At 50.4% G+C, this 21,196-nt stretch overlaps 2 protein-coding genes across 3 annotated transcripts; one reads left to right on the forward strand and one right to left on the reverse strand.

The window, feature by feature from the left end:
- Window positions 1-2,131: 2,131 nt before the first annotated feature.
- On the reverse strand, window positions 2,132-5,866 carry LOC120614231 (centrin-2). The gene is made up of 5 exons (XM_039877011.1): window positions 5,753-5,866; window positions 4,632-4,790; window positions 4,187-4,315; window positions 2,720-2,857; window positions 2,132-2,281 (listed from the first exon to the last, which is right to left on the reverse strand). The coding sequence occupies exons 1-5, from the start codon at window positions 5,849-5,851 to the stop codon at window positions 2,192-2,194; spliced, it is 615 nt and encodes a 204-aa protein (XP_039732945.1). The 5' UTR covers window positions 5,852-5,866; the 3' UTR covers window positions 2,132-2,191.
- A 100-nt stretch (window positions 5,867-5,966) lies between these two features.
- Window positions 5,967-20,957, forward strand: NSDHL (NAD(P) dependent 3-beta-hydroxysteroid dehydrogenase NSDHL). 2 transcript variants are annotated; one of them, XM_039877010.1, is made up of 8 exons: window positions 5,967-6,106; window positions 9,611-9,732; window positions 11,042-11,200; window positions 12,231-12,377; window positions 15,412-15,540; window positions 17,892-18,034; window positions 19,286-19,388; window positions 20,539-20,871. In XM_039877010.1, exons 2-8 carry the CDS (start codon window positions 9,613-9,615, stop codon window positions 20,869-20,871), a joined length of 1,134 nt encoding a protein of 377 aa, XP_039732944.1. In that variant the 5' UTR covers window positions 5,967-6,106; window positions 9,611-9,612. The 2 variants fall into 2 exon arrangements, with proteins under 2 accessions (XP_039732944.1, XP_039732943.1); XM_039877009.1 differs by having other exon boundaries at window positions 5,970-6,160; window positions 20,539-20,957.
- Window positions 20,958-21,196: the final 239 nt, after the last annotated feature.

Genomic DNA, 21,196 nt, shown 5'->3' on the forward strand with positions numbered 1-21,196 from the left:
AGAAACTAACTTCTTCTACTTCTCTGTCTTCCCGACTCCCCCGCCTCTCTTGCTCCAGCCCCGTGGTGAACCGACTCCTGCTCCTCTCCCTCCCCATCACCCTCCACTCTCTCTACAACTTTCGACATCATCAGCGCCTGCACTGACCTCTCCTGCCATTCCCTCCCCATCCTTCCCATGCCCTCCATGTTTATGGCCGCGGGGCACGGATATGACCAACATCTTATGCTTATGTTGATTCTCAGGGATAACATGTCGCTTGCCACTCTCCCTCCCAGTAAGAGATTTCTGACTTTTTCATTTATGAAAACATTAACCAGGAGATAAGAATGTTTCCAAGGTGACAGTCGACAGTAATATTGGAAGTAGGGCCCGGTCTATTCACTCCTTTCCAATATTCTATGTCTTTTATCAGATCGTGTGCCTCTTATTAGAAACAGTTATACGACAAAGGTCAAATCCTGCCAGGATATGCTATCAGCTCAACTTTGGGGACAGTGATCATAAAAGCTTCGTGGACCCACCTTTAACAACAAAGCTTATGTGACAACCATACCAAAGGAATGACCGTGTGAACAAACACTTCTGAAATGCCTCCTTCTTGGACACTGCGAAGCCAGGTCCTTTATGTACGCTTCCATTGGACCGCCAGTGATTCTGAGTTAAGCACAACTGTTGTCCCCATCACACACACAAGGAGTCCGAGGTACCCAGAGAGGTCGCTTGCCCCCAAATTACCCAGCCAGGAAGCGGTGGAGCCCATGTGAAAACCCAGGTCTGAGGCCGCTCTGGGCTCCCCCGCACATGCCCCGGTGTTTCTCAAGGAACCGTCCCTCTGCAGGAGACTCGTCTGGGGGCCCTCGAGTCCTCCAGGATGCTGGTGTCCAGGGAAGAGGCCCAGGGTCACCTCTATTTAACATGGTCCCCACCTAGTACAGTCACACCCAGGCAAAGTGGAATTTCAGGTCAACAATGAATAAAAGATAGCAAATTCTAAATGGGATATACTTGTCCTGGAAAAAAAAAAAAGCACTGTTGATCTGAAATTCGAATTGACCTAGATGTTCTTTTTGTCAGCTACATCAGACAACCCTGTTCTGGAACTAGAACACCCCCAGTCCTTTGAAAGCCCTTCGCTCCAGGCTGTGTGTGGGTTAATAAGCATTCCGTCCTTATTCATTTTCCATACCCCTTGCCCCTTCTGGCTCCCCACCCTCGGCCCGGGGCGGAAAACTTAATGCTACCTGCCAGGGCTTCTCTTATAGGTCATCTTGTATGGAGCAAGGAGGGAACTGAACAAGTTGACTCAGCCCCAACCTGACACCAAGATTCAGAGACACTGTCCAGCAAATACACTGACCAGAATTCAACCCGGCTTTCCCCGATCTGTCCAAGCACAAATTACCAGTAACTCTTTTTTGGCCTTACTCCTTGCCAAAACTATTTTTAGGGCATCATTCAGGCTTAAGTGAAATGGCAATTCTACTAATTTTACACACCGACCAGTTCCCAAGGCAAGAACCAATTTGTGCCAGTAGCAAAGGATAATTTCGTCTTCTGCCCACAGTCTGGTCAGGAGTTTGGGATCTACCAGGCTGCCTTCAACGCAATGCTTTAGAAGATTAACTCATAGGCAAGGCTAAAGAACTCATCCTTAGAGAACAAAAGTTCAAAATAAGAAAGGCTTTATTTTTAAGACAAAGAAGGAGCACAAACACATATCCAAGTGCAAGTGAGAGAGTTCACTGGATTTTTTTAAAAGAGGAAGCTGCACTCAGGTGTCAATTAAAACCGGAAGCATCAAAGAGATGCCTGCTGCTTGTGGTGACCCAGGTACGACATGTGCTTGTCTAAGAAGTCCTTCTGTGGTGGCATAAACGTGGGAGTGCACGACAAGAGTAAAGAGATACAAGGCAGAATGGCAGGTGGGCGAAAGCTTTGACACCCTTTTCTCCACTCTGATGTGCTCTCTCTGCTTTGGGGAATTAAAGTCACCAGCGGGTCACCTTGCAAAGAGCTTTACTATCAAAAATCGCTTTCAAAAATCTAACATTTGAGGTTATTACTAAAGTTATACGGGGAGGTAAGTGAAGGGGGGGGAACAGTTTGTGTTCTCAAAAACCAAGTTTCACACGATGGCAGGCACTAACTCTGGTGACATGTGCCTGCGGCAGGAAAGGGGAGAAGGATCTTAATAAAGGCTAGTCTTTTTCATGATGCGCAGGAACTCTTGCTCGTTGACTTCTCCGTCTCCATCTCGATCAGCTTCATCGATCATTTCCTGCGCGACAGTAAAGAATCGGGTTAGATTAATCCGTAAGGAAACTAAAATGTGACTAAGCAACATGAAGGGACAGCTGTAGTCCACCCAGTGCAAATGTGCTGTTTTTTATAATAGCTTGGTGCCTGAAAAGTTACCTGAAATCAAAGTCATACTTTGACAAACATATCTCCCAAAAGGGAGCTCAGAGACTGTCTTGACCAGGGAGGATTCCTAACACCTAAAATCCTAAGTAAAATTGTCCATGTGTGCATTTTTCTCGGAGCAGGGTCCAAAGGTCTGTCACACTATCGAAAGAGAAATTAAGTGGTCAGCAGAGGGACAAGAAAACACTCGTTTTCCTTCGAAGTGGCACTCGCGTCAGAGAAAATGTCACTCGGAAAAGTCACCCAGGGCGCCCAGCAGGAATTCTGCATTCCGATCTGACACATGACCAACCTGCAACTCCTCATCACTGAGGTTCTCGCCCAGCTCCTTGGCTACGCGTTTTAGATTTTTGAATGAAATCGTTCCAGTTTCGTCGTCATCGAAGAGCTTGAAAGCTTTCAGGATTTCTTCTTTGGTATCTTTCTCAGACTAAACAAGTAGAACATAAAACACATGAGGATGCAAACGCCACAGTTCCTCGTGCCCTAAATCGCCACCGCCTACACCCTCCGCCCTGCCCCTACATCACCGCATGATCTTGGCGATGGCCTTCACGACATAGGTCCTAGGTCGCGGGAAATCAAACATCACCCAGGGTGAAAAAGAGAACAAATCCAACCACATTATTACAAACCCAGAGGCTAAAAAGGAAATATATAGGATTGCACTGACGACGTTCTGTTTGTACAAACCGTTGAGAAACTGGATTTGTTTTTAAATAGAGGAGAGGGTTGAGTTAAAATTAGGTGAAATATGTTCCTTAAGCTGGTGGAAGAGGGATCTTCTTGGTGGAGGGGTCAGGGAGGACAGAGAGGGCTCATTTGTTATGAGGTCACGGGGAGTTACTGGGATCCCAAGTATTGGAATGGAGGAAGAGAAGAAAATCTCCAAAAGCTTGAAGTCCCCCAAATTCCTGAAAGGTAGCTAAAGGGAGAGAGAAGGCCCGATAAGAGCAATTTGGGAAAAACCTTGACTACGGGACAGTTTCATTAGGTGGTTACAGAATGTTAAGCTCCCTGATCTCTTATGAAGAACGGTACAAGTGCAATTAGATAATATCGAAGCAAGAGAATTATTAGAGCAGGAACGGACTTGCACCCTGGGAAACGCATCTGAGACGCTGATGGAGTTGCAGGTAGAGCATAGCTGAGCCACACGGAGGAGGAGCCGGGAGGCCAAAGAAAGAGCAATGGCCTGTGGCCCGATGGGAACATACTTCCTGGGTGGGATGACATCAGGGGAGTGAAGTGGACTGGTGGAGTGACATCTTATAGTCTCTCCTGACCCTCTGGATTCTTTAAAAGAGGGACACCTGAGAGACTAGAGAAGGGGTGAATTCAAGCTTGGAAGTGCTGAAAGACCAAGTCCCCACTGCGGCGAAAAGCACAGCCACTGAAGTAACGAGCCCTCAGGCTAAGGCTGCCCAGAATAACAAATGGGACGCAGAAGAATTGTGAACTTTATTCATCTTGTCAAATTGTGAGACACTAATAGTGTTGGTGTTTGCAGGCTTTATTGCTTGTGGTTATCACATCGACATCCCAGCTAGAGAAAGATAATAGCAAACGAGGTGACAGCAGTAATATGTTCACTACTTGACAGAGGGTAAATGACTTTTCTGTGACTTTGCGGTCTTAAAGAACGTGAAGCAGAACCTCAGCATCCTGAGTTTGTGTGAACTTTTCTTCGATAAAGACATTTTAATATCGAGATTGAAATTTTGGGTAGAAAATATGCTGAGTGTCTTAGCGAACTTACCATTTTCTGAGTCATCACGGTCAAAAAGTCACCAAAGTTCATTTTTCCTGTCCCCTCCTTATCAATTTCACTTATCATTTTCTTGATCTCTTCTTTCTTGGGTTCAAAGCCCAGTGCTCTCATTGCCACCTACAATGAAAACAGGATCATCTCAATATGTACATCTAAACCTAGCAGGAGCAGTGTTGAGAGCATTATGCCAGCATGTGACACGGTCATGTTAAAATGATTGGGAAACACTATTACCACTAAGCAAATAGAGATTTGCACTCGTTTTATTTAATAACACTTGGGGTAAGCAAAGACAGGAAAACAGAACAGTACGTTCTTCCCTTGTTACTTTTTTCAGGGAGAAGAGAGCAAAAGAAGTAGAGCGGTGACAGGGAAAGAAAACAAAGAAGCAGAGGAAAGGCAAGGCGGCAGAGCAGGAATGTACAAGGCTTGCCTTAAGTTCCTTAACATCTATAGTCCCAGTTCCATCGGCATCGAAGAGATCAAAAGCTTCCCGGATTTCCTGTGTCTGAGCCTCAGTGAGCTCCGGCTTAGGACTCATCCTTTTGCGCTGGGAAGTTGATGCCATGTTTGCCTTCTTAAAGTTAGAGGCCTTTAGACATTTAACAAACACATAAGCACAGTATTATGTACTACAGTCCACACTTTACATAAAATAGAGACGAGCATATCTGTTTTTAAAATAGTTTATACCAACCAATCCCAAAGTTTTGATTAACTGGGGAGGTAAAAGGGATTACTGGGAAGAACAATGGATCTTTCCATGCACCTCTGTCCCTCCCTCCTTGTTCTTTACTACTGTTTCTCGATGCAAGAATGATCCCTTGTTCTTTTGGACCCTTATTTTTGAAAACCATCCGAAAGAGCGCTAGCTAGCCAAGGAGTGGAGTATAGATAACTGTACAGATAATAAGCTCTCCCGGAATTTGAGGGTCTTAATTCTAGAAATGTCCTTATAACGCCCACTCGTGGTACTCTGTTTCCCTCTAAGTGCTCTGACTTTCTAATTACTTCTAGATTTGGCCAAATATTACTAAGTTGTTAAGATGTACATTCTGTCAATATCGAAGAATAAAACTCAATCCACTTGGCACATCTGTGCTTTCCCCGAGAACCTCAGAGTGTCTCCCAAATGGCCCCCCCTATATTTAAACTTTAAAATGCACGTCAACAATCAAACGTCATAAAAGCTCCCCCCAGCACTGTGCAGAAACTTTGGTAGAGCAAGGCGGCCAGGAGGCCAGCGTCGGAGAGGGGTCGGGATTTGCAGGGAACCCGCGTCTTCTCCCAGGAACAGGTCACCGAGGGGGCTGGGGAAGACCCGGGGAACCCGAGGGGCCGGTGGGGGCGGGCTGTGAGTGAAGGGGAGGCGGCGGCGAATCACAGGCCCAGCACGGTGGCTGGCATCTCTTCCCTGCCCTTCCGGAAAAGCTATCAGAGGAAGGAGGGGCGCGCGGAAGCCATGAATGGTACAAGAGAGATGGCGGGGTTGGCCAAGGCCTGGGAGGGGCTCAACGTTTGGGTAAGGGGTGCTACAGGGTAGCCGGCACTCACCATCGCCGACAGACTCCTCTGCCCGTTGTTAAGGTAACCGACGTATACACTGACTCGGCGCACTTCCCACCAACCCGCGCGCGTCGCCCCGTTCCCCATTGGTTAGCCGCTTGGCGCCGCCGCTCTCCATTGGCTCAGGGCTGGAGTGGGCGGGGCCAACCCGACAGAGGCCCGGCCCCGGGCCGGGAGTAGTGCGCAGGCGGCTGAGCCCTGGCCTCATTGTTTGCGTCAAGCCGTGAGCTCAGATTGGCTGAGCCGGCGCGGAGCCGAGCCAGTCGGGGTGGTGGAGGAGCCTCGGCTGATCCTCGACTCACGCGGGCGGAAAGAAAAGGGTAGCCGTCGGCAGCCGGAGCGGTGGGTGCTGACTGCGGGTTCGCTGAGGTCGGCCAGGGGGACATCTACAGACAAGTAAGGATCGCGGCCTCGCCCATGGAAGCCGCCTGGGGTCGGCAACAGGGCGGGAGGGCGAGGAGTGGGTGGGGCGGTCCGAGTCAGGGCTTTCCGCTGTGGGCTAAGACAGAATTAGGATCGGAGTGCCTCAGAAGGGTCAGAATATCGTAACTTTGCGTATTGGAGTGGAGACCACTCACGGGGCAACTGAAACCCAGAGAAGGGAAGGGACATGCCGAGCATTGTCGCACAGGCGGGGACTTAGAAGCCGAAGCAGCTGAGGCTCTTGTTCGGAGGGCGGGGACTTAGAAGCCGAAGCAGCTGAGGCTCTTTCTTTGAGGGTGTACTTTGAGAGCATCCCTCCAGACCAGGTTCCAAGAGAGGATCATTTGAGTTCTCTCCTGGCGAAAAGCAGCCCAGGAAGGTGAGCCGAGGGGCCTGGGAACGGACTTCGAAGGGAGTGAAGGAGACATGAGCGAGCGTGAGGGGGAGAGGTCATCACAATACCCTCTTTTTGACATCCACACACTCAAAGGTGGATAGGGAGGAGCGTTCCGGGCCGAGATACCCTCGTGAGCCAAAGTCGCGGAGGAGTTTGGGGAGTGCGAGGCATGCTTGGAGAATCACGGGGGGGCGTGTACGGGCGTTTGTGCCGCAACAATGCAGCGGTGGCGCTGGAGGTCCAGGATCCGCCCTCCTCGGCGGGCGCCGTGTAACAGCGCTCTGTGGAGCTCAGCCTTTACTTGCTTCCCCTCTGGGCACTGAGGCAGTAAGTATTTCGGGAGGCAGGGGACGGAGCATGAGTTTCTCAGGCTGACAAAAGCCTGCGGTTTATTAGCATTCCTCAAATAAAAGTGTTCACCGACCTTCTGCCCTTTGCCCTCTGCCCCTTTGAGCATGAACCAGGTCCAAAACCTTTCGGTCGTATTTGATTGCTTTTCTGTCCCCTCCCCGTTAATCAGCCTCCAAGTTCTATGAGCTCTCCCCCTTCAATGCCATTTCTTTTCTTCTTTTCCACCTCTGCCTCTCCACTAATCCAAGACCAAGTTCTCACGTTGGTCTGCAAGGCCTGGCGTGACATGCCCCCCTCCCGTGCCCTGGGACCTCCAGCCCTGGGACACGGGCTTCCTGGCTGGGCGTGGAATGCGCAGGTGCACTCCAAACTTAGAACTTTGGCTCCAGCTGTTCCTTCTGCCTGCGTGGTCCACTTCGTTCTCCCATCCGGGTCTTTGCTTCACTATCACCTTCTCACTGAGCCACCCTAAGCACCCCGTCTAGCACTGCATCTCCCAGCACACCCAAGCCCCACACCTAGCTCTACTTTTTTCCCATAGTATCACCTTCTAACCTATGGTATATTTTACTTACTTATTTTGTTCTTTATTGCCCATCCAGTAGAAAGTAAGCTCTATGAGGGCAGGCATCTTTGTTTTGTTCACTGCTAGCACTCCAGCACATGCAACAAGTGAGAGGCACATATTAGGTGCTCAGTAAACTTTGGTTGAAAGACTGGGAGTGGCCCCCCTGTTTCCAGCCTCTCGCCTCTCTAGTCCACCGTGCTCCGCCACGTTAACCTTCCCAGGGAACAGCTCTGGCCAGGTCACCCCCATGCTTTTAAACCTTCAGTAGTTTCCCGTGACTACAAAGTCCAGACAGCCTGGCATCTGAGCCTCCCGCCCAGGTTTGCCCCTGCTAGTCCTTCTAACTTTGTGTTCATCCATACCCGGCTTCCCAGTCAGTCCGCAGGTTGCAGCATGGCAGAGGAGACGGAACAACTCCAAGTTCTGCTTTAGCTGTGCGCCGGCTGTGTGACTTTGGGCGAGTCGCTTGACCTCTCTGAGCCTCAGTTTTTCATCTGTTGAATAAGACCAGTACTGTCTTTCTAACTGGATGTTTTTGGATCTTAATGGTATAATCTATGTCAAAGGGCCTGGCATTTAGCAGGTTTTCAGGCAATATTAGTTCTCTGATTTGCTCTTGCCATTACACCTACCTGGCATGCTTGGAGCCTAAGACTTGGCACAGATCCCTTCTCCACGCTGCAGCCGGAGTCATCTTTCTGATCTCAGCACTTGCGCCTGCTTACAGCTTCCAGGGCCTCCCGCATCTCCTCCTCAGGTAACTCCTTAGCCTGACAAACAGCCCCTGCATGTTCTCAACTTCGCTTCCAATGTTGCTTCACACTCGCCCTGACACAGCTTGCCATAGTCTCCAGAACATGCTGGCTCTGTGCCATCACCTTGTCCTTCTCACCCCAAGCAATGCAGTGTTTTTCAGGACGCCCACCCTCTCCGCTTGACTCCCTCCCCCAGGGCGTTGAGGGCTCAGCTCAGGGATCTCCCTCTGACCAGGCTCTCTGCTCTGGGTTTACCGTCAGCAGAGCTCAGAGGCACTTGTAACAGTGATCTGCAGGGTCCGCATCCCATGCTAGACGGTGGGCTCCCCGTCTTATGCAGGTTCTGCTTGGCAGAGGCCTGGAGAATGAGGGCTTGCAGGCATGAGCAAGCTGACACCACGTGCTCTGTTACAAGCCACAGCTCCCCTTTCCCCCCGAGGCTCATCCAGGCCCCATAGCAGCTCTGAGGTCGGCAGGAATGATTGCCGCTCTGCAGATGAGGCCTCTTCGACCAGCCACAGCCGCGCCGTTCAACTCGCACTCCGTTCCAGGCTCTTTGCTGGAACTTCAGGGGCTCACAGCCTAGTGGACCAAGACAGTCGTGTGCGGGGGGATTATAAACCAGTCTTCTCTCAAACTAGCCTTTTGTGAGCAGTTTTCCTTGTCACGATGTTCGTGGATCCATGATAAAGTCGTCTTCTGTTTGGTATCACGGAGGGACTGCCAGCTGGTGGGCTCCACTGCTGTCTCCCAAGGTTTCCGATGGCCCCAGACATAGGGTTCTTCTGTGCATAGTCGGGGAGGGGGGGCTTAATTTCGCTCAGAAGGAGAGCGCCATCTCCTATCACACTCCGGCCCCTCCCAGCATCCCGGGCCGCAGCATCTCGCTGATGAGTGCCAAGTCCATTTTATTGATGGGGAAACTGAGCTGCAGCAAAGAGACGTGACTTGGGCAGATTTGTGATCGGACCAGGACTGGAGCCCAGGGCTCCCTAGGTCTGTGCATTTTCCCATTGCACTGCCGCAGTCTAATGATCAATACGAGAGAAACAGAGAGTAACTGAAGCACGTGAGTGCCATGGGAAAAGCCACCACGCCAGAGATGGGTTTTTGTTGTAACTGATGAATGAGGTTATTTAAGTGGCCTCCTGTTCTGCTTCTAATCCAAGTATACGGAGAGTTAGGGCTCAGTTATGGCAGCCTACGTCACAGAAAATGTGGCCGAGGGCTCCACCTAACAGCTACAGCCGAGGTTCACCTCTTTGTGAAAACTCGACGGGGGGTTGGCACCCGCACAGACGCTGACAGCTACCACATGTTTTGGTTTATATAACATGTCTGTCTGTCTCTAGATATGTCTTCAGGGAAGAAGGACTTCACAGGCAAGACCCCATTTGAAGCCGAAATGGAACAAGTTGACAAACCAACGACAGACTTGGTCACAAGTACACTTTCGACAGAAGACATTCCGGAAGTGAGTATCGACACAAAAAAAGTCAGCCAGAACCAAGTAAGGGGAAAGGCAAACACATACGCACCAGCAAGCCACTGATAGTTAGCTGTGGGCTAAAAATTATCTTTGGTCCATTTATTAAACCAATTAATGTTGAGTATTATTTTTTATATAAGATACATCTCTTTATTCAAGGTATCAGCTACTTTTTGCTGTGCAGCAATCTCAGAACATAGTGGTTTACAACAACACCCATTCCTTTGTTCATGATTCTGTGGTTTGGGCTGAGCCCCACCGAGGGGGTCCTTGGCTGGTCACCCCTGCACTCGTTCCCACAGCCACAGTCATGGGGACCCCCTGAGGCATATGTTCCAGGTGGCCTCACACACACGGCAGTAACTGCTGGCCGTCAGCCGAGTGCCTCAGTTTGCCTTCGCTCGGTCCCAGCAGGCTAGACTGGGCTTCCGGGTGGAATGGCAGAAGCCTTCCCCAGGGGCAACAAGGGCAGTAGCCAGGCCTCCTAAGGGTTAGCGTCTCGAGGATCAGACGGGCCTCCCGGAGTCTGCTGTGGTCGAGGAAGTGCACACGGTGCGGAAGCTGAGTTCTCCCGGATTCGTCCACCGACTCAGCTCGGAGAAGGGAAGCAAAGCCCTGGGCCTGCCTGGCTGACTGGCAGCTCACCCATCCTCAGCAGAGCCCGTCCACCACTACAGGCTATACGAAGGCGAGAAGGGGTTAGGCGGCGAGCCCGAAACCACCCAGCCCAGCCGCGCAGGGTCGGGGAGGGAAAGGGCCTGACTGTCTCCCGCAAGTATGGAAACCGTGCTTTCTTTCTGATGTTTTAAGTGCACGCTGTCAGTTGCATGGGTGGTGTGATCTCGTTTTTGTTTTTTTTGTTTGGTTTGCCTTATAAGTGCCCAGGGATCAGCCATCGGAAGCGAGAAGATACCACTTTTGTTTTTGTCTTTCTTTTAGATTGTCCGATTTTGATCATAGGTGGTTTAATTTCTTTCCGAGATGCCTCCTCTTCCTTTCACTGAACGCACAGCAGGTATCGGGTCATCCAGTGTAGCCAAAGTCTTCCTCGGTCTCATTTACTCTCTCTCTCTTCCCTCCTGACCGATCCCAAGAGAGGAGATTGCCACTGGTGATAGAACACCAAAATTATACAAAGCTTCCGAATTGGCCCAAGAAGAGTTACAAACAAACAAATAAAAAACAGAGAGAGATAGACCTGCCATTGCAGTGGCTCCCGACACGTGAGTCCAGTCCCTTTATAGGTTCCAGTTAGCATACCGGTGTCCCCTGCCATCCCTCTCTCTCTCTGCAGGCCAAGAGGTGCACGGTGATCGGAGGCTCTGGGTTCCTGGGACAGCACATGGTGGAACAGTTGCTGGCAAGAGGCTATGCTGTCAATGTATTTGATATGCGACAGGGGTTCGACAATCCCCAGGTGAAGTTCTTTGTGGGCGACCTCTGCAACCAACAGGTAACGGACCACCCAGCCTTACTGATTTCCCCAGGTTCCCGAGGGGAAGCCAGCAGACCTCCCCTGCTCAGAGGCCAACCAAACTGTTGTTTTCAAAATAATTATTTTTTTCTTTTGGAAAAAAAAAATTAAAATTATTAGAAAGAATTTAACGCACACCCAGATTCTTACCACTCAGAATGAATAACTGTCACTTCTGTCACTACTACTTCACTCTGCCTAGGTAGGGCAAAGGCAGCCTGGTAAGTATGTAAGCAAATGGGCGTGGCCGTGTGCCAATAAAACTTTATTCACAAACAAAGTTGTCCGTAGGCTGTAGCGTGCCAACTGCTTACTCCAGAGTATATGCCCCAAAGTGCAATTGCTGGGTTTGTTTTATTTTCATTTTTTTTTGATCGAATTCACATTCCATAAATTCGAAATTTAAAAGTGCACAGTTCAGCGGTCATTAGTATAATCACAAAGTTATGCAACCATCACCATATCTAATTTCCAGAACACTCCCCGCCTCCGCCAAAAGAGAACCCCGGGCCCATTAGCAGTGGCTCCCCATTTTCTCTCCTACCTTCCCAGCCCCTGGCACCCACTCATCTCCTGTCTCTGTGGGTGTGCCTGTTCTGGCCATTTCATGGAAGCGTGATCATACAGTGTCTGTCCTTTTATGACTAGCCTCTTTCACTGAACATAATGTTTTCAAGCTTTACCCGTGTCATAAGGGTAGGCATATTCTGAATTTTATCAGATGTTGCCATATTGCCTCTGCCTGGATCCCACACGGTTTTCAGGCCCCAGACGAGTTTTTCTTGGGGACCAGTTCATGGGGAAGAGACAATTAAAGTGACGACATGATTTCTTTCCCATATACTTCGAATGATACATATTTTACAATGAGAATGTATTTCCCTGTTAATTGTGGGATTATAAAAGGGCAAGACACGTGTGTGCCACAGATTGGAGCATGGGCATGCGAGGAGGTTATTGACTCGTGCACGGAAGGACTGATTTGTTTTGCCTTTGTTTGCTTTTCCAGGACTTGTACCCAGCTGTGAAAGGCGTGAGTACAGTTTTCCACTGTGCATCACCCTCCCCATCAAGTAACAACAAGGAACTCTTTTACAGAGTCAATTACATTGGCACCAAGAGTGTCATCGAGACTTGCAAACAGGCTGGGGTTCAGGTAAGGGGAGAGCCGGAGTGAGTGCTGTCACACATTTCTAAATATGTGGGGGCCAAGGTTCTTGCTCTCTTCCTAACCTAGCCAGGCTTGTTTCCAGAAGTGTCGGGAACATCCTAGAAATTCAGTCCCAGAGCAGCTGGGCCAATCTGAGCTGTAACATTCCAACTGCGTCAGAATAGACCCTAAGGCTTATTAGTCTTTGGTTAAAGAGCTACAAAATATAGATATTGCTTATATTTTTATCGTGATAATATACATATAAAGATAACAGTAAGCATTTTAAGCATTTTTAAGCAGCATTAAGTACACCCACAGTGCCGTGCACCCGTCCCCACCACCCATCTCCAGAACTCTTCGTCTTTCCAAATCGAAATCTATCTCCATTAAACAGCTCCACATCCCTCCTCCCTGTACCCCTGGCACCCACTCTTCTGCTCTCTGTCTCTGAATTTGATCAGTCTAGGGACCTCGTATAAGTGGAATCACACACTATTTGTCCTTTTGTGACTGGCTGACTTCACTTAGCCTGTCTTCAAGGTTCATCTATTTTATAGCATGTGTCAGAATCTCCTCCTTTTTTAAGGCTGAATAACATTTCCTTGTATGGATGGACCACGTTTCGTTTCTCCGTTCATCCATCAATGGATACTTGAGTCATTTTCCCCTTTCGAGTGTTGTGCATCACGCTGCTGTGAACAGGGGTGTGCGAATCTCTATTCCTGTCTCTGTCATCACTTCTTTGGGGTAAATACCCAGAGGTGGAATTCCTGGATCATACAGTAACCTTTTAAGAAACTCATCTACTTGCCAGACCTCGCTTATATTTTCAAAGAATAACTACTTACTTTTACCCAGTAGAAACCCGTCCTAACACAGTCGTAACGCAGACCCAAGGGACACGAATTTCTACCGTGTCGTAGCTCGTTGCATGGCTCTAAATCCTGATTCTCAGGACCACCTTTACGGGGCATCAGCTACTGGACAGAACAGCTCCCCGTTAGCTGAGCGCCCCACCCTCACAGTGACATGTGCCATAGATGCTGCGTAAACAGCAGGAAGGACTGAAGCGAGACAGCAGCTCTTCTGAGCTCAGGCCCTAGGCAGGATCAGTTATAGTAACAGTGACCCCTTTACACTTGTCAAATGTCAAGAAACTTTGCCCTGCAAATGTCACCCAACTTGCTCCTCGTTAGGTAACCAGGGGCTACTAATGTCACTTGACGAGTGAGGAAGCAGATTTGGAGGGCTAAGTGCCGTCTCTTTGCCAGTAAATGAAAGATGTGGGATTTGAATCAGACCCTTTGGTCCCGGCGCCCAGACTCCTTACTCTCCCATGCTTGTGTAGCGGGGCGCTGCGAAGCGCACCGCTGCTGGTTTTAAATGGAACATCCCAGGCATCCAAAAAAAGCTTGGAGAATAATATAGTGTAGCAGCCATGCACTCATCACAGCGTTCGAGAAACACTTTTTCTGCTAGAGTTGAAGCCCTGTGTGCATCCATCATCAATGCCATACCCATCCTTTCCCACCCATGGGGAACCAGCACTGTGCATTTGGGTTTATCATTTATTCGCTCCATGTGAAGTCCATATAAGGTATTGGTTTGCATGTTATAAAACTGTATTTTTTGCATTGTATTTAGGGAACATTTCACAACACTGAGGTCAAAAGATTGTTTAATGTGTTTATTTTTTTTTCTCAGAGGTTTCAAGCGTTGCTTCTCAAATTTAAACCTTTCATCCACCAGGAATTTAAGCCTGTGTATGGTCTGAGGTAGAGACCACGTGTTTTGTTGTCCGGCACCATTTCTCGTGTGTCAGCGCCCCGTCCAGCACATCTTAGGTGTTGGTGCCCTGCATGGGTCTGTGCCCGGGCCACTGCTCTGCCTTAATCCAGCGAGCCTTAGGATGAATCTCAGTGTCTGGTAGGACAAGGCACCCCAGCCGCGTTTCTCAGAATTCACTTGCTTATCCCTAGCCCTTTGCTCGTCCATACACTCTTTTGGATCCGCTTGTCAAGTTCATTCATAAAGCCTGTTGGAGTTGTTACTGTAGTTGCGCCGAACTTAAAGGTCATTTGAGAGAGAATTGACATCTTTCCAATGTTGAGGCTTCTTATCCATAAATATATACGATCTCTGTGTATCTCTCTTTCGTGCTTTTCAATAGAGTTTCATACTTCATAATGGTTTTGCACATCTTTCGTCAAATTTATTCCTGTGTACTTCATTTCTGCTTAGTGAAATAATATCTTCCATATCACATTTTCAGTTGCACGCTTAATTTTTGTCCTCAGCAACTTTGCTCAAGTCTAATATTTTCTGTGTATTCATAGTGTTTTCTCTGTACACATTTCCAATATCTGGGAATGGTGAGGGTTTCATTTCTTCTTTTCAAATCATTATACCTCGTTGTTTGTCTAATCCTACCGTTCTGGCTAGGACTCCAGGGCCGAGTTGAATAAAAGCGATAGAGATACGATTGTAGTTAATGATCTTCAGTGTCGGTTGAGCTGCCCTTAACCAGAGGCTGGAAGCTGGGGACCCTCATGAGAGAGCATCTTCCTTTGGAATAGTATTTGTCGAGTGGGCGTGTGTGTGCATGTGCATGTGCATGTGCCGACATGCCAGGGTTGGTTGTCAGAATCACCAGGGGTCTTTCTCAGACAGCCATCTCCCTTGCAGTTTGTGGGCTATCCTTCCCCATGGAGAATCACTCCCCTAATGAGATACCATGAATAATCCAAGCCTAAAGCCTCAGTTGAGATAGAAGAGAGAAAATGTATGAACTCCGCCGTTTTAGAATGTAATACCATAATGCGTTTGGGATCCGCATAGCTACAAAAGATGGCGATCTTTGGATTATTTTAGGAAGGCTCGAAAAGCAAAGGCATTGCAGTAAATAACATGTACGGTGCCTTGCTCGCGAATGTCAAGAACAGGTGTCATTTGATTCTCTTTCATACGTGAGCGTTTCACTAGTGATCATTCCTGACTCGTGTTTTTTTTTTTTTAATCTTTCTTCCTCCTCTGCCAGAAACTCATTTTAACCAGCAGTGCTAGTGTTATCTTCGAAGGTGTCGACATCAAGAATGGCACAGAAGACCTTCCATATGCCATGAAACCCATTGACTACTACACAGAAACAAAGATCTTACAGGAGAGAGTACGTACCCGAGAAGTGGTTGAGTGGGGGACAGTCGAGTTCCATGAAAACCTGAAGGGCTTAGATCCTTGAGAAAAATGTTTATGAACACATGAAGTTAGTATTCTGAGGCCTAAGTAGCTAACGTGGGTGAAATTCAGTTCAAGATATCATAACACGATAGCTTAAATGTGGCCAGACACTGCTCTGAGTCTTTTACAGGAACTGCCTCATTGAAACTTGGCAGTCGCCCCATAAGGTGGGCACCATTATCGTCACCAGATTATGGATGGGGATGGTTGATGCCCGGAGATGCAGAACCTTCCTGAGGCCATGCAGCTAGCAGATGGCTGAACCACGGCAGTTAGCTCAAGAGCCTGCACTCAAACTTGCACTGCGCGAGGTTACTCAGTTGCCGTAGAAGTCGGAAATTAGACAGTTTATGATGATCCAAAGTGTGTAGGCAGGACTCGGGCTCACCACACAAGGAGTGCGTCTTGAAACACCTTCCCACTGGCAGTGTTGTCCCCCTCCCTTTTGAAAAATTAAACAGTGGAAGGATCTTCCTTGATTTTAAGGAAAAAAGTACTTTTCCACTTGGTAAACTGGCTTTGCCTGGGAGCACCTGGTTTTAGGTGCAGTCTGGGTGAGTAATAGGCACCAAACCCTTGGACTCCTGGGCTCCGGGGACCCAGACAGCAGGTAGCTCCAGGATTAATGTCCAGGGAGGACATGACCCTGAGGACAGCCTCAGCTCAGGACCAGGGAAGTTCATCAGCCACAGACAGCTCGCCTGAGCCGGGTAGCTGTGACTTGACCTTTCCCAGGTGCTTGTCACACATCACACCCACTGAGGGGTCTTGTACAGCCAGTACCTGTCAAACCAGAGCTCAGCACCTAATTGGCATGTGTCCTCCGCCCCAGCCCCGGGCACTGCCTGAGAGCCAGCTGCCTGTTTGCTATGACTTCAGCTCAGAAAGTCCCAGGAGAACTCATCTGCAGGGAGACACGAGGTCCTCAGTCCCGGGGGTAGAGGCTTGGCCTTTTGCAAGCTGGAGTCCTGTCTGCCACCCTGCTGCTTGGAACACAGAGAGCCTCACAGAGCTCCCACCCGCCCGGACTTGAGCCACAGAATGGGAGCTTCCGCTGGGCCCTGTGCACTCTCATCCATGGCGCCTGGGACTCCCACCCTCTGTGCTCAGCAGCTGCGGGTGGCAGGCATGGCTCAGACTGTGTCCTGCTTGCATCGACTTTGGGTACTGGAAATAACCCAAGCCTGTAAACGCCTCCACCAATAACCCGTACTGGAACATCCTGTCGGCCGCTGTAGGCACACAATGCTCTGTTGGCTTTCAAACCTCTTGATATAAGATAAGGAATGTGGCATTTATCTAGGACCCTTTCGTCTCTCTTCTTTTTAGTAACAGACGTGAGCCTTGGCAGAGGACGTTCGAAGGCTTATTTAGTCATTTCCCCTATTACCATGGGGGACCGGGTGCCCGGCAGGAGCATGAGGGCCAGCTCTGGGAATCTGTTGCAAGACCACTCCTGCATTGTAGGGTAGCTCTGATGGTTACAAACCCAGTCAACAAGGAACTTAAACTCACTGGGACCCAAACACATAGAGAAATTTCGCCACCACTGAGTAGAAATTCTAGGTGAGGTGACATAACAACTATACTTACCAGACAGTTGGCATGGGCCATCTCATTTAATCAGCGCACAGCCGGCCGCCTCAGGATAGGCATTGTCATGGTCCCCATTTTTACCAATAACATAACAGATCATTCAGGAAATTTTGTTACTTTTGAGGCAAAACTCGTTCCTCTATACTTCAAGCCCTTAAGTTCTAGTTTCTCCCAGACCCTTTAGTTCCTCAGTCCCTTTTTCCTGCCCCACATGGGTTCATCAGAGTCCTTTCTTGGGAGCTGGTACTCAGAGCTGACCAGGACAGCCCAAGATGGGTGGAAACGTGCAGTCGGCCCGCGGAGCTGAAGGCAAGGGCCCCTTTGGTGGTGGCAGCCTCATTGGAGGCTCACGCCTCAGTCGCTCACCAGAACCCTCGGCTCTTTTCCGTAAACTGCCACCGAGGCTCGTGTTCCCCTGGCTGTACTTGTGCATTTTGGTCTGGAAGCCAATCCCAGGCCTTTCTGTTTCGTCTTAACTGGTTTTGACCCAGCTGACTCGCCTGCATTTTCCAGTCTGGGTAGCGGGGAGACGTGGGTCGGGTAGAGAAGTAGCCAGGGTCATACTAGTCGCTGATGTAGGTCTTCGGCCCTGTGCAGTGAGTGGCATCTGTGTCCCCTGTGGGAGGTGCTGCTTACCTGGTGCGGCATGTCATCCACGGACGCGTTCCTCCTGCTCTCCTACAGGAGGTCCTGGTCGCGAACAATCCCGAGAAGAATTTTTTCACCACAGCTATCCGCCCCCATGGCATTTTCGGCCCAAGGGACCCCCAGCTGGTCCCCACCCTCATTGACGCAGCCAAAAAAGGCATGATGAAGTTTATCATTGGGTAAGTCGGCCCACGGTTGCTGTTCACCACAGCCCCTGACCCCACCGTCACAAGGATCAGTCACGTTCACTCTCTTGTCACATGGCCTTCTCTGCTGTCCTCCGTGTTCATTTCCTGGGGCTGCCACAGCTCATGACCGCACACGGGGGGTTCAAAACAATCGAAATGAATTCTCTCCCAGTTCTGGAGGCCAGAAGTACAGAGTGCAGGGTGGGTTCCTTCCGGAGGCCGTGAGGCAGAATGGCTCCCAGGAGGCTCTTCCGGCTGGCGGCGGCACTGCCGTCCTCGGCGAGCCTCGCCGTGCTCATGCGCCACAGTGGCTTCCGCCTCCGTGTTCGTGTGGCCGCCTTCTCTGTGCGTCCGCGTGCAACTTTCCCTTGTCCCGTAAGGACGGCAGCCTTGGATTTAGGGCCGCTCTCCTGCCTGACGATCTCACCTAACCCTGCCTGACTACGTCTGCAAAGACCCTGTTTCCAAATAAGGTCACATCCACACATCCGAGGGCGACATGGACTTAGGGAGGACACTATTTAATCTAGTACGCATCTCAGGCAGGCTGGATAAATGTTGCATGCCTGTTTGCAAATGGAAGAAACAGACCCAGAGGGGAAAGACTGGGCCAATGTCAAGGGCCAGGCCCTCAGCCCTCCTGGCATCTGTGAAGACACATGTGTGAACATTCCTCCTTGAGGGATATGCAGGCGGACGGGCCTCTGCAGGTGGCGACAGTGTCCATTTGCCCGCCCTTCCTTCCTTCCTTCCTTCTGTCCGTCCATCCGTCCTTCCTTCTCCCTGTGCCTTACCGCCTTGCCTGCCTGCCTCTCACTGGGCCTCCCTGCTGCCCTGTCTTATTGCTTTGAGGGATTACACAGACATGGTAGAAACGCGTGAGGCCAGAGCATGGTGTTAGCCCACTGTGTCCCGGAAGGAGTTAATGGCTGTTGCCCAAACTGGAGCTCACAGCAGCAGTGCTGGCCACGCCAGGGTGGGCAGGCAGGGCGCCGCGCTTGGCCCTTAAACATTCCATCGCCCCGAGGGCCCTAGCAGCCCTGGCCTCCTGCACATCTTTAGGTTACCGATGTCCGGGTGTGCCAGGGGCTGGCATCGCCAAGGCAGGTAGCAACCGTTATGCAGGTAGCAGTCTTTCAAACGCTGAGACTCAGGAGCAGTCCCGGGTCCACGGGCTCGGACCCCGCTAAGTGTGTAGCTGAGTGCTTCCAGCCTGGTGAAACCATCCTTCTGTGTCTGCAGAAACGGAGAGAACTTGGTGGACTTTACCTTCGTGGATAACGTGGTCCATGGACACATTCTGGCCGCAGAGCACCTTTCACAAGACACGGCCTTGGCTGGCAAGGTAAGGCACCCACTTCTCCCGGCTCCACGGGGGCTGGCCCACCACATCCTGCTCCTGCACGCTGCCCATCTTCAGACTTCTTCTCCCTGTGATCGGATCCACTGGCACATTGCCTCTGTGATCCTGAATCCCGGCGGACCTGCTTTAGGATCCTGTTGGGCCGGGGTTAAGTTCCTCTGGTTGGGAGTGTGGTGTCATGGCAGCGCCACATTACACGGGGCAGCCAAAATCTGGAGGGGTGAGCTGCGATTGAACAGATAGAGGACCTGGTTCTCCATGAACGTGACCTGGCTGCCCACCGTGGACGTGGCTACTCCAGACAGGGTCCCTCATACTTTGGGCGGGGCGCTGCCTACTCACCCTTTCTCCTACTCATCCCCAAAGTCTCCATTTCCCCCCATCGCCCCACAGTGCTCACACCTCTTACTCCTCAAGAGGGGCAGATGCATGTGAATCCCCTGGTGTTTGGTACCCAGTGGGCGGGGGGACCCTGTGGGGAGCTGAGCACTGACGCAGAGATGGGAGAGCGCACGGGGCCCCTCACCCTTTCCTCTTGCTCCGAGGGCCCCTGTCTTCTTGTTTTTCACTCCTGCCTTGGGAATCGACCCCTATCTGGGCCTCTGCTATTTTCCTACTCACATAACTCTTAGGGTGGGTGTGCCTTTCAGTTTAGACTAAACGGCACATTTGAGAAATGTAATCTGACCTGTTCATTGCATCTGAAGATAGGAAGATGAGTTTTACCACGATTAGCACAATTCCTAAATTAAATTAGCAAGTGAGCTTTCCCTAGTGCAATCTAAGCTTCACTTAAAACTCTGGCGCAGATAAAACTTTCATGCCTTCCTTACGTACACCTGCAGCTGCCCACAGCTGCCAATCAAAAGGCCATCTCCGCCGGTGGCTGGCACTTCCGGATTACAGGATCACGGAAATGCTGTGACCTGCGTGAGCTTAGTATCCGCCTCACTTTTGAGCTGCTCTGCAAAGGGGCCAGGGAGGGCAGGCAGGGAATGACCACTGATTTCCCAAAACATCGGTCCTGGGCTGAGCCAGCAGCTGCAGCTGAGCTCCGAGCTCCGAGCTCCGAGCTCGGCCCACTCATCCCCGTAGCTGGGGAGCGGTGTCTAACTTCACGTTCTCTCTCCAGGCGTTCCACATCACCAATGACGAGCCCATCCCCTTCTGGACATTCCTGTCGCGCATCCTGACAGGCCTCAATTACGAGGCCCCTAAGTACTATATACCCTACTGGGTGGCCTACTACCTGGCCCTCATGCTGTCCCTCCTGGTGACAGTGCTCAGCCCTGTTGTACAGCTGAAGCCCACTTTTACACCGATGCGCGTCGCACTGGCTGGCACATCGCACTATTACAGTTGCGAGAAAGCCAAAAAAGCCATGGGCTACCAGCCACTGGTCACTATGGACGACGCCGTGGAGAGAACTGTGCAGAGCTTCCACCACCTGCGCAGAGTCGAGTGAGGTCCCCGAGATGGGGCCCCCTCGCCATGCTCCCCCATGGATAGCTCTCTCTGTGGGGGACCAATAAACTAACCTCCTTTAAGTGAGTTTCTTCTGAGCTCGGATCAGATGGGAGGACACCCAGCCCTTCTGTGGCCACAAAGGGAGGGGAAACAGCAGACATGTCCCTTTGCAGGGTCGGGTTTGGCAGCTTCGTAGTCTACTGTTTCATGTCCCCCTCCGCTCATCCCCGCCACTCCTGGGTTCCTTATCATTCCGATGTCCTTGTACACGATCGAGGAAGCCGTAGGGAAGAAACGACCCCTTTGCTGATCGATGCTGGGGA

This window comes from Pteropus medius, unplaced genomic scaffold (genome assembly GCF_902729225.1).
Source record: "Pteropus medius unplaced genomic scaffold, Ma_sr-lr_union100, whole genome shotgun sequence".
Taxonomy (NCBI): domain Eukaryota; kingdom Metazoa; phylum Chordata; class Mammalia; order Chiroptera; family Pteropodidae; genus Pteropus; species Pteropus medius.

Coding starts and splice junctions, on each gene's coding strand:
- NSDHL (XM_039877010.1), top strand. CDS start 9,613: ATGTCTTCAGGGAAGAAGGACTTCACAGGCAAGACCCCATTTGAAGCC. Junction 12,378..15,411: donor GCAAACAGGCTGGGGTTCAG/GTAAGGGGAGAG, acceptor CTCCTCTGCCAG/AAACTCATTTTAACCAGCAG. Junction 18,035..19,285: donor ATGATGAAGTTTATCATTGG/GTAAGTCGGCCC, acceptor CTGTGTCTGCAG/AAACGGAGAGAACTTGGTGG.
- LOC120614231 (XM_039877011.1), bottom strand. CDS start 5,851: ATGGGGAACGGGGCGACGCGCGCGGGTTGGTGGGAAGTGCGCCGAGTC. Junction 4,316..4,631: donor TAGATGTTAAGGAACTTAAG/GCAAGCCTTGTA, acceptor TTTTCATTGTAG/GTGGCAATGAGAGCACTGGG. Junction 2,282..2,719: donor TCAGTGATGAGGAGTTGCAG/GTTGGTCATGTG, acceptor ACTGTCGCGCAG/GAAATGATCGATGAAGCTGA.